The following is a 17021-nucleotide window of genomic DNA, read 5'->3' on the forward strand; positions in this document are numbered from 1 at the left end:
ATAACGTAGCATAAGTTTAACCAGTTAAATTCCGTCACAGTAACTTTAATAAAATTTGGTAGTTATTGCTTGTAAACATATGGTATAAAACCTATAAAGAAATTCCTTAAATTTCCATGTTAAAAAAAAAGGCGTGTACATGGAAGCTAATTTAAACAGCCTAGCCATCGACATGGCAGCGGCGGGGGTGTAAGTTACAAAACCGCGCTAGGGCTCCGAGTAGCATAATAATATTAAACAAACCTCTGTTGTAATTTAAATGACGACGTTATAAATACAAGTGGAGGTCGGCTGGCACTCAGACGTGTTGTGAACGGCCGCCATACTCCGCACAGCGCGGGAAAATTTGACACAAGTCTAGGAAAACGCGCGCTTTTACCGGCAGCCATGTTTGCTTTTAAGGTTAGTGTTTTAAATTTATCTTTTATTATTGTTTGTAAACAAATAAATATTTGGATTTCAATTTGGAATAAATAAAAATTATTCCATATTAAAGAGTTATTTTTGATATAATAATTATTCACCAGTGTGATTTAAAAGTATTTTTTAATTAATTAATTGATAATAACTATCTCAATTCCGCACAAAATAATGAACGACTTATATCCATAATCAAAAGTTTTACAATCGTAATAGTATTTTTAAACACAAAATATATATATTTTCCAATTTTACATACGTTCCGAATGAAGTAAAAAAAAATAAAGGGAATGGAATGCGTTTAACCTTCAAATGGTTTTTCCTCGTAACTATTAAAATAATTATCCGTATAACAGTAAAAACGTATTTGCTTTCTAATAAAAAAAAAAGAAGAAGAAGAATAAGTTTCATAACGAAGTGTCACTTTTCGTTTATAAGTGCATCGAAAGATAATATTCAAATGATAAACGACTTTGTTAAAGGGACTCCGTTCTAACGACTATGTAATATGACAACCATAAAACAAGTTTCTTGTAAACAAAGGAAAATAGGCATAGCATAATTTATGAATTCTTACCGTTATTTCATCAGCCTAGATAAATATGTCTCACTATCGGCTCTGTATTTTAATGGATAGTTTATTACAGCCTGTTTCAAGTAATTTGTAATCGTTAGTGTTCCTAGAATCGTAATTTTTTACATATTTTAAAGACGTGGTGTGTGTGTTTTGGAAAAGTGTTTGTAAAAGATATAAATAGAACAGGAAAGTGTGTTTTTTGTTATTTTTTTATTCTGAAATTTAGCCCTATATTATCATTTTGTCTTACTGACGGTCATAGACCTCCTCTACCAAGTATTAAGAAGTGGAGGCCTTAGTCGTAGACGCTGGTCTCGTGGATCCAAATCTTAATTTGGAAAGTGTTCCTTTTTACTGACTACATAAAGACAAAACGACACAAATAGATAATTAATGTGAACTAATATTTCATATTTTTCATAAATATTTCATACAATCATAAATATTATAAAATTATAATATAACCGGCATGCTTTTATTTTGCTATTCTAAATTTATTCTAAATAATTTCATAAGTGTCCATATTTGGTTGTGGTATTTCAGAAGCTCTATTTTAAACAGCAATAGCTATAAATCTATCATGTCTAATTAAAATGTTTGTAGTTCAAAGAAGTGACTTAATTTGCTTAATGTATGTCTTAATAGCATCCTATTGCATAGATTATGTTCGCTGATTAGGTCCTATGTTTTCTAATGCAGTAGTGGAATTATCTACCAGTGATCAACGAATACAAACTTGAATTCAAATACATAATATTATAATGAAGTGGATTTAAGTGTTATTAGCCAATTTTTTCTTCATTTTGTAATAGTAGTCGGAAAAAGCAATGCGTTATAGCATTTTATTTAAATCACTAATGTTAAGTGGAACCTCTTAAGAATAGATAGAGTAACTATCCACTTCTGATAGATATAATATGCTAGTACTATTACGCTCTGGTTCGCTGTAAAATATAACCAGTAAATCTGGAGATTCATACGTATCAAAAGAGTATCTCAGACGTCCGCTGAATATGAGTTATTTTTTTTAGTGGTATTGTTACAGTTTTTGTCACGTGGTCTTCCTATCAGTCGTAATGTAATTTATCTTGCTAATAATTAAATTACATTTTACATAACTTTTACAGTTTAAACCAGCTAAAATATCCCTAGCGTGGTGAATTACTGTCATTAATCTTCTACTAGTAGTACTACTAACTAGTCGAGGTTGTTTCGATACTTCGCGTTTATTTAGCAAAGCAGGTATGCATTATGGAGTTGGGAGTCTGGATGACGTAATCATTGTCAAATAATAATTTGAGGTTTATACGGTTTTCGGCTCAATATTGACCGTGTCATATAAGTAGATAATCAAAATTATTAGTGGCTCGTTTATTTTCAAAAAAGGATTATATTTCACATCCTTACGCCTTTTAACCCCAAAGAGGTAGGTAGAGGTGCAACTGATTCAGCCAATTTTCCGCCGTGTACATTCCGTCCCATACTGTGATAAGAGGCGGGATCATCGTTATGTTGGGCACAAATTTCAAATTCCGGTCTGATACTGAGTAGAAAAACGCAATATCATTTCACCCGACAAGGAGATCGAACCCAAGACCTCAGCACTGCAGTCGTACCGTAATTCAACCACACCGTCGAGACAGTCGGTCATATTTCCTAGTTTTTTATTCCAGAATAAGTAAGTCAATAGTTTAAAGATAGTAAATCAAAAACCTTTATTTAAAAAAAATTACGCGTCATAAAGTTATTGTCGATGATTTTTATTCAATAAATAACAGCAGACAAAAGATCTCTCGCCTGATTTAACATGCCAGCGTCACGAGCACCGGTACATAAATAACGCTACGCAGAACTTTAGCTTATAAAGCTGAGAATTGAAGCATGCTCGTCATATGATTTAAGGCTCATAATCTATACTTCTATACTATTATATAAAGCTGAAGAGTTTGTTTGTTTGTTTGTTTGAACGCGCTAATCTCAGGAACTACCGGTCCAAACCGAAAAATTCTTTTTGTGTTGGATAGCCCTTTGTTCGTGGAGTGCTATAGGCTATATATCATCACGCTATACCCAATAGGAGCGGAGCAGTAATGGCTCATCTCAGGAAATACCGGTGCAAACTGAAAAATTCTTTTTGCGTTGGATAGCCCTTTGTTTGTGGAGTGCTATAGGCTATATATCATCACGCTATACGCAATAGGAGCGGAGCAGTAATGGCTAATCTTAGGAACTACCGATTCAAACTGAAAAATTCTTTTTGCGTTGGATAGCTCTTTGTTCGTGGAGTGCTATAGGCTATATATCATCACGCTATACCCAATAGGAGCGGAGCAGTAATGGCTAATCTCAGGAACTACCGGTCCAAACTGAAATATTTTTTTTGCGTTGGATAGCCCTTTGTTCGTGGAGTGCTATAGGCTATATATCATCACGCTATATTCAATAGGAGTGGAGCAGTAATGGCTAATCTCAGGAACTACCGATTCGAACTGAAAAATTCTTTTTGTGTGGAATAGTCCTTTGTTTGTGGAGTGCTCAAAATCATATATCATCACGCTATGACCGATAGGAGCGGAGTAATAATGGCTAATCTACGGAACTACCGGTTTCAACTAAAAAAATCGTTTTGTGTTGGATAGCCCTTTATTTGTGGACCGCTATAAGCTATATATCATCACGCTATACCCAATAGGAGCGGAGCAGTAATGGCTAATCTCAGGAACTACCGGTCCAAACTGAAATATTTTTTTTGCGTTGGATAGCCCTTTGTTCGTGGAGTGCTATAGGCTATATATCATCACGCTATATTCAATAGGAGTGAAAAAATCTTTTTGTGTTGGATAGCCCTTTGTTCCTGGAGTGCTATAGGTTATATATCATCACGCTACGACCAATAGGAGCGAAGCAGTAATGAAACATGTTGCAAAAACGGGGAAAATTATTAGTTTTGAGAGCTTCCGTTGCCTGCGCTGCGTAAACGGTTAAAGTTATGCAACAATGATGTATGACGGGATTGTTCCACTTAAAAAGTTCTAAAAAATATATTATAAAACAAAGTCCCCCAGTGCATCTGTCTGTCTGAACGTGTTAAACTCAAAAACTACCCAACGTATTATGATGAAATTTGGTATGGAGACAGTTTGTTTGGGAAGAACATAGGCTCCCGGGAAACTTCTACTTTTATAACGGAAAACTTTAGCCTGAAAAACTTTATAACGCGGGCGGAGCCGCGGGCAAAAGCTAGTACGTTATACTTCCTTCAATATTCTTGTAGGAACACGCTATATGTTCGTGATAGAATTTGATTTTTTCTTGAATATTCGTTTAGTAGCTGCGCGGGAGTTCGTTAGCTAGCGTTAGTCGTTCCCCGTCCCGCGCCACGGTAGCCAACATAACCGTAGAAAGTACCATACTCACTTAATATAGCATTATATATTAAATATTTGTAATTTTGTAACTTTGGTGATCACTGATCAATATAGACTTACGAATTTACTACTTGTATCATAGTTTTTTTTTTATTAAAAAGATGTCGATGAGTCTGTCTTCTAGTGACAAGCTTTAATTTAAATAATTAGCACAATCGGCGTTAGTATCGCGTCAGCATCTATTGAATTTTGGCGTCTAATGATTGTTCCATATCTTGCCCTATATAGTACTAATAAAAATGATGACATGCTCTTATATTTTCATGTTGCGTATTGTACCTATTTTGTTATAATAATGATAAGTTTATGTATGTGCAGTAGTTGAAAGTCAAGTTCAATATCGATTCCTTATCTAAATTGTTTTTACCAAAGTATCTTTCTGTACTGTTATTTGCAGCCTCTTGAGAGTCATTAAGAACATATAGTATCAGAATTCAATAATTAAGATTCATAATCCCTACTTTCTTCAGTAATTGAAACAGGATTAGACATTGTAAGATACCAAGTCAGACCGCGCAGAACTAGTTTATGATGAAATGTTAGTTAAATGTTTACTGACTAATAATTCTGTTATTAAACTATTGTATAATCTACACCATTTTTATTACATCGTATACGTTTTACAAACGCGCAGTTCTCACGCGCACGTAACTCGTGTAATGTAATGTTAATGAATGCAACTTCTTCGGCCATTCACAACTTGGGCCGTTTTTTACGTTTCTGACCTAAAAGGGCAAATGCCATATTTAATCACTTAAATCTATCCGCGATTTACACGAGTCGAAGTGTTTGAAGGATTTTGTAGGTATTGTAATTAAGCATAGGAATTATGAAACTTGAGTAGTAATGTATCTCAAACCGACAATAACTACTTAGAATTAAACTATTTTTCGGATTTTATCGCGGTTTTCATATTTTAGTTTTTTGCCGACGTTTCGAAGATTTTGCAGCCTTCATGGTCACGGGGAGGACCCCTCGCAACCGCTAACCGAGATAAAATCCGAAAAATAATTTAAGTGTAATGGCTAACATTCGCGTAAACATAAGAAATAACTACTTCGTTCAGACTGGCGAGTTATTGATAATATTTTTAGTATCATGGTTCTTTTGGGCGGCAGTGAACACTTAGGTACTATTAGGTTAACTACTTCCTCGTTTTCCTCTATTTATTTAATTCCCAGTGACGCGTGAATTTCAGCGCCATGCTGTTTAATGTTCTTGGTGGGATCCTGTGGGGTGTATAATCACGTTGTAAGTTTTAATTGTTTTAAAAGATATTTTTAAATTACAAATTTTTATTATTGTAATAGTATCTACAATTCAGTATTCTGTGGTTAATAATTTAAATTATTAGATCATTACGGAAACAATAAAATTACGGATATCATTATATTTAAGTAATTTACTTCACGAAATATTTTAATATTTCAATTTTGTCGTCATTGTGGTGGATTTTGCAACGCGTTCTTTATTTGTGCTCCAAATTTGATAAAACCTATATTTATTTAGAATTATAGTAATGATATGTGCGTGAGTCAGTCGACGAAAACTAAATTAATTGATTTAAGGACTAAATAGGTTCCGTCTTGAGTCTTCATATCAGTAGACGTGGTATGTATCATTTTTATTATCATTGAGTCGCAATTACAACTAATTTTTATTGTCGAAGGAACAATATTCATCGCAAGCCTACAAGGAAAGTAATACGTTACAGTGAGCATATATCCACCTAGGACATTGGTTTGGCAAACATTCAATTTTGGACCGCGTCGAATCTCCACTTATCATTATATGTATAATACTATAGACCGCAATTTATTTTGTGTACTCCACGTTGTGTGAACATAATTATTAAAAGTAATATTAAATAAAAAACCCTACGATATAGAACTGTTCTAGAACAGTGACTTCTTGCAATTTGCAACTATGTTACAATACTATGGTCAAATAGAATTTTGGTTTCCACCGTTGTGGCAAGAAAAGTCACGTAGATTTGGTCTTACTTATTTATGATATTCTAATATTATTTTCATCAGTTTAAAGATTATCTTATAATTTGGTGGGAAAGCGCCAATTTCTCTCGCATTTAGTAACATTTCAGAGGGGATATGTACTTAATAAAAAAGGTAAAGATAAATACGGACAACAATAGTTGAATTAAATTAATTACCTAAATAAACATCATTTTCAATTTTTTTTTAAATTTGGACAGCTAACAAAACATACACCTTACATAACTATTTGTAACATTACAGTAAGTAATTGCTGCAGTGCAGTTTTAATTACAGGAGGAAACAGCATGAACATATTATTACATACCAGTAAACAATTGGCTGCACCATAAGTGCAGTATATTCTAAATATAAGACTGAATATAAAACTAGATTTAGGTTTCAACAAGCGAGTTCAATATTTTCTTTTTGAAGATAGAAAGCGAGTCATTAAATATGTCAATACAATTAGATTTTTCTACAATTCGGTTATATAATCTGGATAAATTGTTGGAAATATTCAATATTTAAACAATAATACGGATCATGCATATATATAATCATAAGACCAGTTTTGTCCCTATTTCATCGTCTATATTCGGCCTATTTGATTTATGAATCACATGTTATTTATAAACAAAGTATAAATGAATGGGTACATGATTTATTCGCACTTGTTCAGATGCCCAGTGGTCGGAGCGTGTCCGGTAATGACCCAATCTCTGAAACCGGCCTCTGCACATGCTGGCTAAGGTCACGTGTCCACGAATATGCACTGTTGTACTTACGATCTAATTGGTTTGGTGACATTGCAAAAGTCACATAATAGAGTATTAATACACAATAGCTTTCTAAGAACAAAAATGATTAAAATAAAACTAAGCTATTGTTCCTTGAAATTTCAATCTATGTAGTAACAAATAAAGTTCGTGTCTCTGATATTGAAAAATATCTTTTTGTAGTCATATGTAGTTAAAACTTAATCATTTGTTATTGTTTTACCTATCTTACGTTTATCGATAATCTTCGGAACGACTTAACCGATAACAATGGACCTATCACTAACAATTAATAACTGTCATAATACCTTATTTAAACATTCGTTTTTATATCTTATGATTAAAAATATAACCTGAGGAACGACTAAACTGATTTTTATGAATCTTCCTCTTGAAATTAATAACTTTTGTAATGCCTTATCAAAAGAACTTAGACGCAGACAACCTCGCCAGCAAATATTGCTACAATTAAAATCTGTTACGGAAACTCAAAGTACAATGTAAACAGTGATCTAAGTGTTTTGGCAAGAGCATTGTGTAACCGAACTAGGTCAAGCACGCGGCGTTACCTCAACTTATCAACTATTACTGTTCGCGCATACTAACAGACATTGCGATAAACAGTTTTTTTGTGAATGAGCTTTGTTTTTTAATTACAGAATCTTTAATTTAAATTCTGCGTAATACCTTTTAGAGTCTAAATTTCGTTAATCAATATCAGCCTAACTGAATTCTTAGTAGTTCGAAGGGTGTTTGCTTTGTCCTTAGTTCTGAGCTGTATTTTGATACAATGTAAATACACACTTATGACCTCAACCCTTCAGGCGAGTTTGAAAAACCTAGCTTTCACAGAAAATTACAATATACTTGGTTAATTAGCTCAATCACTGGTTAAAATATAGTAGGGTATTTTCCTAAGTTTGATTTTACACATTATCCTATAGGCACGTAGCCCATCTGTGAAAACTGCATTAAAATTGGTTAAAAAATGAGCCAGTAATTCATATTTTAAATATTGCAACGTGCAGTAGTGGGTGCATTAGTGCTAGTATAATGTCATCACTTTCTTTCGCACGCATCGTAATTCCCAATGACGTCACCTGCGCGTATTTCTCCCTTTTCTCGTGTCTTGACATTTACCCCTTCTACTGAAATTCAAAGACTTATAACTTATTGATTTTTCACTGGGTTTTAATCAATCTTTGTTTATTAGTATTTTTATATGTATATGATAAACGTGACAAACAAAAATAACCCAAATACCTTATTAAAACTAAAAACTAAATTGCATGCAGTTAAAAGTTTTCAAACGATATTGAGCTTTGAAGACTAGAGTTCCGTTTTCACAAGAATATACGAACTACTAATACTTTCATTTGTACTAGACTCAAAAATATCTCTAGATCCAGGCAACAATAAAAACAAGCAATATAACAAACTGTGTTGCAAGCAGCGGAATGCGCGACGCATGACGGCCGCAAATGGGGGGCGTGGTGGTTTCACCAGTCGCCACTCGCCACCGCTAATATACTACTAGGACGGGCCCTTACAACTTGACTGGCAGTTTATATTGTGAATAAATACATCTGTTACATATTTTGCTGACCTACTCTAAATAAGTCTCATGGAATAAGGAACTATGAGGCACTTTTTGACTCGCAACACCCACACTTAAGAACCGTGCGATAATCGTTTGTCGGGAATTTGAACCTTTTCTGGAAGTCCCATTGGAGGGAATGATAGCAAACGTGGTACTTTAGCCCGGTTCGTAAAGCTAGTATGTCTATGGCTCTTATTGCTATAGAGCAAATTATCTATAGCATGGCTCTGCCTTATAGAAACAATGTTTCAACTCTTTGAATAAAAAACTTATTTTTTCAAATTAAGAACGCCCGGAAAATGAACCAGTTTCTGAGACATGTCGCGCCTTTTTTGTGCTATGACATTGCATTCCTTCACTCCCATGTTGGTTGAATGTATACCCTAGTAGGGTGTACGTAAGGTGTACTTCTCGTTATCAAGTTATGTTATGCGTGATTCGCAAGGCCGACTTGTTACATTTCAATATGTATTAATCTGGAACATTCCTTCTATGAATATGAGTTATTGATAGGCTTTCGTAATGACGTGCTTATTGTGCGTAGCTACATAAGCTGGTTTGATTGGAATTACATCCGAAATTGGTGTGTGTAGCCGTATACAGGGTAAAGCCGATAAGGTGATGCTGATACATTTTATTTGGACTAGATTGTATTTAACGTGCTCAGTGAGGTATTTTGTCTTTATAAAAAAAGTAAGTAAGGCATTGTAGAAATGCTATAGTATAAACGTTTCTAATAATTATATAAGTTAGGTTCTACTTTTATTATAACCGAAATTTACGAGACGGCCTTTAGACTTACGGTTAACGGACTTCCTATAAATTTTGAATAACTATGCCTCTACATTTTGAGACATGCAGTTATTGAAAATCTATGAACAAAAATCCGCGGGCTCTTCTTATTTCTTTTTCATTATCCATACTGAGGTTCAAATCCAAGCTTATTGCGTTGTTAATTGTTATTTATCAAGCTACAAGGACCTAAATGTTATAAACTTTGTATAATGCTGTAAATTTTACAGCCTTTAATAGTATATATAACTGGTGTAGTAGATAATGAGTACAGATATTTGCAGCCACAATACAAAAGGTCAAATTGTCTCATATAATTGCTACATCATGTTCTGGTCTTATTTGTATCATACAATTTATATAAAACAGATTGCAATAACTCAGTGCTTTGTTCGTGCAAAAAATACAATACATTTTTCTCTGGTTATAAATGATATTTAGCGCCTCTGGCTAAAAACAAAAAAATGCCAATGTAATATCTTAACGATATGTGACATGGCCAATGCGGGGGAATAGATAATAAATATATTAGAAAGAGAATAGTAATAGATATGTTTGTAACATGATTCGCAATTAAATCAAGTTTCTTTAATCCGAAGAAAACATGAGAGTTATAGCGTGCGACAAAACGATGACTTTATTATTACAGAAATACATATGGCAAGGCGGTATACTTCGCCTATGACAAACTCTTTGTAGGGGTAAATTAATATAGGGAATTTTCATTATTAAATTCATGACGATTCTGTGTTGAACAAGTTTATCAAAATTAAAGGTAGAGATAAATGATAGAATTTGAAAGTAAACTATATTTAAAAGGGTTAAGTTTGTTTTCTGAATACTCAAAAGTTTCCGTAGCGCAACGGGTTATGAATGATCGGTGAAACCACAAACTACGGGTTTGCTTTCTGCAGTTCGATAATTGTGATCGAAGGTCCTTGGTACTTCGTAGTTCTTATTTATAAAATTCGTAGATGTTAAGCCTGTTCCGTGAAGTTATCTCAAAGCTAGAGGACATCTTAGGGATGCCTTGTATGCTCCGGAGATGGCTACCGTGTTTTTTATTGCAAACAATTGTCTTTTGAGATTTGAAATATTTTCTCAAAGCGAGCCAAATTTAAGACGGAAAAATCAACTTATCACGTTAGCTTGTAACAAGAATTGAATTGTCCATTGTATGAAGCATTGTAAATTCGTGTACAAGAGCCTTTTGTTTCATTATAATTCTAGATATCCTTCCAATATTCAATGCGTTATATAGTTTTTTGTCTGGTTCACACTGTGGAGGAAGTAATTATGCAAAGATATTTTATAATGATGTATACGATGTAAAGCCTCTTATGCGATTGTTTTTTCAATATAAATGTAACTAGTCCTTTTTAGACGTTCAAATAAGTTCATACAACGAGGGAAATAAATATGTATGACATTTACGAGAGCTTATCTTGATAGATACCATCGTTTTTTTTCTGCAGCACTTAATTGAGTAATGTTTTGAAGGGTATTATAGCTAGTGTAGTTATAGGAAGTTTTTTTTGTGTATCAGACTACGCAGTCAATACTGGGGTAAACCTGGAAATGGGATACTGGAATCCCCCGACTAAGAGACTGCAGGGGCCTGGAGGAAAGTTGGGAGGGGATATATAGGAAATGGAAGTATGGGAGAAGGATAAGGAAACCTCTTAGAATGGGATGAGGGGAGAACTCCAGGAAATGTTCGTGAAACCTTATTGGCCACAATGTTAATTGGCAACCATGAGGTATACACACTGGACTGTGTGCCTAGGGCCGCGACAAACGTCCGAAGTGAGATATTATTAGTATCATTATTATTGGAAGTTGAATCTAGCATTCGATTGCATCGAGTGCCTAGGGGATTTATTGTTACAGATTTTGTACTTTATAATACCGGGCAAGGTGTGCCTGGCGTTGGTTTTTGAATCAGAAGAATAAAAAATAAAAATAAATAAATAGATAAATATCGCGTTGAAATGTAACAATTGAAATATTTACAGATAACTCGTGAAGTAATTGCTTACTTATTCGCACAAAATCTTTATTACCCAATCAAAATTGGAGCGATCACGAAATATTAATAAACTAATTACGGAACTTGCGTCACGTTGTCCTTGTCGATACACGAGTTATTATTGTAAAACATATTAGGCGTCGCGCAGACGCTAATTTGTTGCCGGCAAACTCTATACGCATTGCACTTACAAAGTTGATAAATCAACTAATCTTTAGTAGTGTAGAACTTCAGAACAATAAATATATATGTGCACTGCGTCTAAGATGTTGAAAAAAGGCTATTTAATTTTTCCGTCCATATATTTTACACCAAGAATATTTTATGCTCCTTCAGTGCGTCTTAAAAGGTCACTTAGATATTATAAATTGTAAGTTTGTGTATCGGCTGTTTTTCTCGTAAGGTTCAGATAATATCGCCCAATATTGATAGGCTCGCCATCCATCACATCATGGGACGGAATACACAACGAAAACTGGATGCACTAGTTGCGTTTCTGCCTGTACCTTCGAGGATAAAAGGCGTGAGCGTTTGCGTGATCGCATTATAAAATGTAGGTACAGGTTAGTGGGCTTCCAGTGATCGAAATTCGACCGTCGAATTTGATATATTTATAACATATTATACGTAAATGTTATTATTCTGCACTTCTATTATCTTTAATTATACCATATCGCACTCCTACGAGCGCGCATTGTGCTTTAAAAGGGATACAAATTTAGTTAGTTTTTTGTTTACGTATATATTGATACTGCTGCCCAGTTTTCGTAAACCCCAGTCAATACAGTTGGTATTTGCGTCCGACACCGCCAAGGCCTCGCTCGGACATTCTCCGCGGCCAACGCCTATTCATTGCTTTCTGGGAAACATACCTATTATTCATTAGCGGAAATGGCACTAGGGTCAACGAAACGGATCAAAAATCAATCTAGGTATATAGCAAATGGGAATTTGAGGAGGGATTTTCTGTAATCCATAAGGATTTATCCGTATCCGATCCGTAAGCATCCAAACAGTAGGGTACAAAGATGTCCCCGGCATTGACAACCTATTATCGATATATATCTCATGTAAAGTGCGAACATTTTTGTGTTTCGGTTCAATCTTCAGAACCATTTCACAGCTTTAATCTACACACACGTATCACATTCTTTACATCTACAATCTAAGGGGGACGAGCCTAGACTATATTGACCTAAACTCGTGGCTTGGCAATGGTCATGAAGGCTTTGTAATTCAAAGTTCTGGGTTCTGTTACTATTTACTGATATTTTACGGCATTGTTTTCAAATACATTTATCAAAACTGTATATTATCCAAAATAAATCTGAAAAAATATTTTCAAAATCCATGCAAATAAAGTTATAAAGCTTTGAATTTTGGTGGAAAAGGTAGCTGTCAAATAACAATCATAGCAAACTGTGACGACACTAAGTGTCAACAGCCATAACGCTACGTGAGAAAGAGATAGCGCAATAACCCCACCACGCCCCTACTTTTGCTCACAATACTTTAAATATTAAAAACTGCTATAATTTACAATCAATTTTGATGTCGATTTATCTAATATAATGTACGAAATTAAACTTAAGGAACTTCCCCATTATAGAAGACGCAGTTAAATATTTCCTAGTTTAAGTAACTACATCTTAATACTGAAAAGCAAAAGCATGATCGTGACGGATCCGTCCCGTTTCCGCGCCAAGATCAAGGTCGTCACGTTGTTTATCGTTACAGCGTCTTTCTTTTGTTAGACTCAAGGACAACCTTCATTCATATTTCGTTTTTCTGAATGAAACGGTCTGTTGCGCGTTCATGAAATAATTATTTCATTTTAACTATGAAACGGTTTGTTTCATATTTTGTGATTTCAATATTCCATGCAAATTCTTTTCTTGATTTCTATTTATGCCATTGTAGATGTATTGTAGGACCACTGTCGCGTTGTCCAAGATTAGAACCTGGGTAGGGTACAGTTATATTAACCCTGAGTCTAAAATTGTGGCCGGTGAATCACAATTCTCTTGTGAAATCACAAGAGAATTATCATTATTGGTGAAATGTCAGGTAGAGGAAGAAGTTGTTTCTTGTGACGCTTCTCCTTCATAGTAATAACATGTTTCGACGCGGTAGTACATTCATTACAATCTAAAAGAACTTCTAAATCAATCATAGAAAGATAATTTTCATTTTAACTTTGGACTTTGGAATTATATTTTCGCTTACGTCTAAAAAATAGGAAAGGCGTGATGCTATGTACGTAAAAAAAAACAACAGCTAATGAAATCTCCTTTTAGGTCCTCATATTCGCGACGAGCATCCTCGCCATCTCCTCTCAAGGCCACAACGGCCCCACCACTACACCAGTGCCGATCCTCAAGCAGATCAACCGGCAGAACGACGACGGGTCCTACAGCTACGGATACGAAGCAGCTGATGGCTCCTTCAAGATCGAGACGAAGTACCCAAGCGGAGACGTGGCTGGGAAGTACGGTTATGTAGACGAGAATGGCAAGTTAAGGGAGATCTCGTACGGTGCTAGCAGTCAAAGAGGATTCGAGCCTGAAGGTTTGTAACATTTTTATACTTTACCTTATGTAATTATAGGCTATTATGAGTTCATTGTAGCTCCGACATGAGCTGTTCCCCTTATAAAACTCACATACAGGTTTTCAAAGTTAAAGTATTCTATGAAAATCCAGAATATGGTTTAACTCTATACCCAAAATCCAAATTCGTTCTGCGGTTTCTGCGTTTTTAACAATCACAAAAGTTTTCGCATTCTTAATATAATTTTAACTATTTGAATCTCCATGTCGTATTTCCTATATAATATAATAAAAACTAATAGTATTTGTTGGCCCAACGCTCGCCGCGGTTACCGTTAACCCACAAACATCTGTGCCGCGTTACTTCACGTTTCATTTTCCATCTTTCTCGCTTGTTTTCCGACGTTGAGAAATGTTTTAATGATGTCGATTTATTCTTTACTAGTTTTGTTCTCGGTTTTGCTCACATATAGCCTTGATTTTGAGGTAGAAAAATTTCTCAAAGGCCCAGCTTACGTCCGTTATCAAGTTTTTTTTGTGATTAAGCCGTAAACCGTACCAGATAAACAGACAAATTTCCTTTTCCAATTATAATAGTGCAGGTAGAGTACAGATTTCACGTAAGTTATGCTATTAATCCATCAATAATAGGTTTACGATGAGGTATGCAGTAATACATAGTTTCTGTATGATACAATTGCATGGGTGGGTTCAATTCACGACCGAAATGTTAATTTGAGTTATCCTTATGTTAGCAGGATTTAGTGTTTCCTATGTTTAAAGATATCTTTTCTCTAAATATGTTTATTATGATTTTGATATGATTTGATATGGAGATAGGCTGAATTCTAAGGGTTATTTAAGTAAAATTTATTCTCAAAAATAGATTTTGCATAGGCAGTGGCATAACCAAAGTAAATGTCAAAGTAATCTATTTAACACACAATTTTATTTACAATTATAGGAGCAGGAATCCAAGTTCCCCCACCGACTCTACACGACCCGTCCAACGCTCTCACTGACGGTCAGGAAGATGACGGTCAATACCGAGAGGATCCCAAGATCTACGAAGACCCCAAGTACAATGGCAGAGCTGCACAAAGGCAACCAGCTCAAGCAGTCAGGCAATACCACAGACCAGCCCAGCCAGCTCAGCCTGAACCAGAACCAGAATACCAGCAGTACCAGTCCAGCTTCCAGGCTAGACCTCAGCCGCAAAGAGCCCAGTACCAAACTCAAACTAATTTCCAGGACTACCAACCTCAGTCCAACTTCCAATTCCCATCTCAACCTCAACAAAACTTCCAACAGTACCAGCCTCAGACTTCTTCTCAGTTCAGATCTGGACCTTTGTTCTCACAGCAGACCAGTTTGTTCAGCCAGGGTCCTCAACAGTTCCCTCAGGAGAATAGGCCTCAGAGCCAGGTGTATCACCAACAGCCCCAATTCTCTTACCAGGCGTTTACCCCTCAGCCTTACTCTCAATCCCAAACCCAGAATTACCAACCTCAGAGCTACCAACCCCAACCCCAGCCACAGCCCCAACCCCAACCCCAAAACTATCAAGGACAAAACTACAACCAGTTCGGAGGTCACCCTGCCCAGAACTTCGACCCCAGCACTGGATCTTACACGATTAACTTTACTGGTTAATTTTTAGTATTTCTTGAGAAAATTGATTAAATTAAATATGAGCTTAAAAATTTCAAGTTTATTTGTAACTTTGGGTCAATTTTAAAGTAGTTAATCGTGTATTTTAGTAAAAACATAATTTAAAAGTTACAAAAATGCTTGAAATTTACAAGAATTATTTAATTTAATTAATTCGATTTATACTCGTGTTTATTTATTTAGTACTTAACTTGCGTATGCAATCAAGTAATAAATAAAAATTGTAAATAAATATTTAAAATGTAGAAATATAATTTTTATCCTTTTTTACAAGTTAAACATAGAACATTTTATATACATTTAGAACTAGTCAATACGTTTTTCTATATCCCATATTCGTGGCTTTAAATCTATTTGTACAAACTATTTAAATTATTGCAATTCACATTTTTCTGTACAAAATATGTGCCAAAATTACGATAAAAATACATTCTCTACGTAATAAAAAATATGTAAACATAATATATACATACTAGACAATATAATAGTCCGCAGAAATCTATACTACACCAGTCAACAATCCATCCACAAGTTTCTTGGTAAATATTGTGGAAGTTTGTGGTCGGCGCTGGCCACCTAAGTGTATGTATGTACTTTGTCATGTACCCCTTCTATAAGTCATATTCTACCAATGGTATTTATGTAGCTGCATATGTATTATATCTTAATATTAAATACTGTTCCCTTGATTCATCTAAATTAATCCTCAAGACTACACCAAGTCGCATACCACTATATATACTAGCATATAATAACATATATTTGTATTGTATACATATTTTTTGTATTTATATATTATTATACTCTATTTATTATCAACTATATTTACTATCATACTCCAGAATACAAATTAAGTTATTAAACCAGTATTACACAAAAAATTAACAAAATGTGACATATAACGTGTAACAAGTATGTATGTATATTTTAAACCAATAATTCCAATGTATTTTACTAAAAGTACAGTAATTTATATAAAGTTTGAATTGATAATTGATAGTGCCAATTAGATATTAATATTATTCGTATTATGTCCCTATAAATTTGTCAAGCCCAAACAAATTTGCTAAGGCTGTGGTTTTCTATAATAGAAATGGCGTGATACGCAAATGCTTTTTAAAAATTTAACAACATTGATGCTATATTGCAGCATTGTTATAGAAAATCCCAGCTTAAAAGAGTTTA

General features: G+C 34.5%; 1 protein-coding gene across 1 annotated transcript; it reads left to right on the top strand.

The window, feature by feature from the left end:
• Positions 1 to 275: 275 nt before the first annotated feature.
• Positions 276 to 15840, top strand: LOC115444716 (putative cyclin-dependent serine/threonine-protein kinase DDB_G0272797/DDB_G0274007). The gene is made up of 3 exons (XM_030170598.2): positions 276 to 402; positions 13914 to 14184; positions 15130 to 15840. The coding sequence occupies exons 1-3, from the start codon at positions 388 to 390 to the stop codon at positions 15816 to 15818; spliced, it is 975 nt and encodes a 324-aa protein (XP_030026458.2). The 5' UTR covers positions 276 to 387; the 3' UTR covers positions 15819 to 15840.
• The last annotated feature ends 1181 nt before the right edge of the window (positions 15841 to 17021 follow it).

This window comes from Manduca sexta, chromosome 24 (assembly GCF_014839805.1).
Source record: "Manduca sexta isolate Smith_Timp_Sample1 chromosome 24, JHU_Msex_v1.0, whole genome shotgun sequence".
NCBI classification, from domain to species: domain Eukaryota; kingdom Metazoa; phylum Arthropoda; class Insecta; order Lepidoptera; family Sphingidae; genus Manduca; species Manduca sexta.

Coding starts and splice junctions, on each gene's coding strand:
- LOC115444716 (XM_030170598.2), top strand. Junction 14,185..15,129: donor AAGAGGATTCGAGCCTGAAG/GTTTGTAACATT, acceptor TTACAATTATAG/GAGCAGGAATCCAAGTTCCC.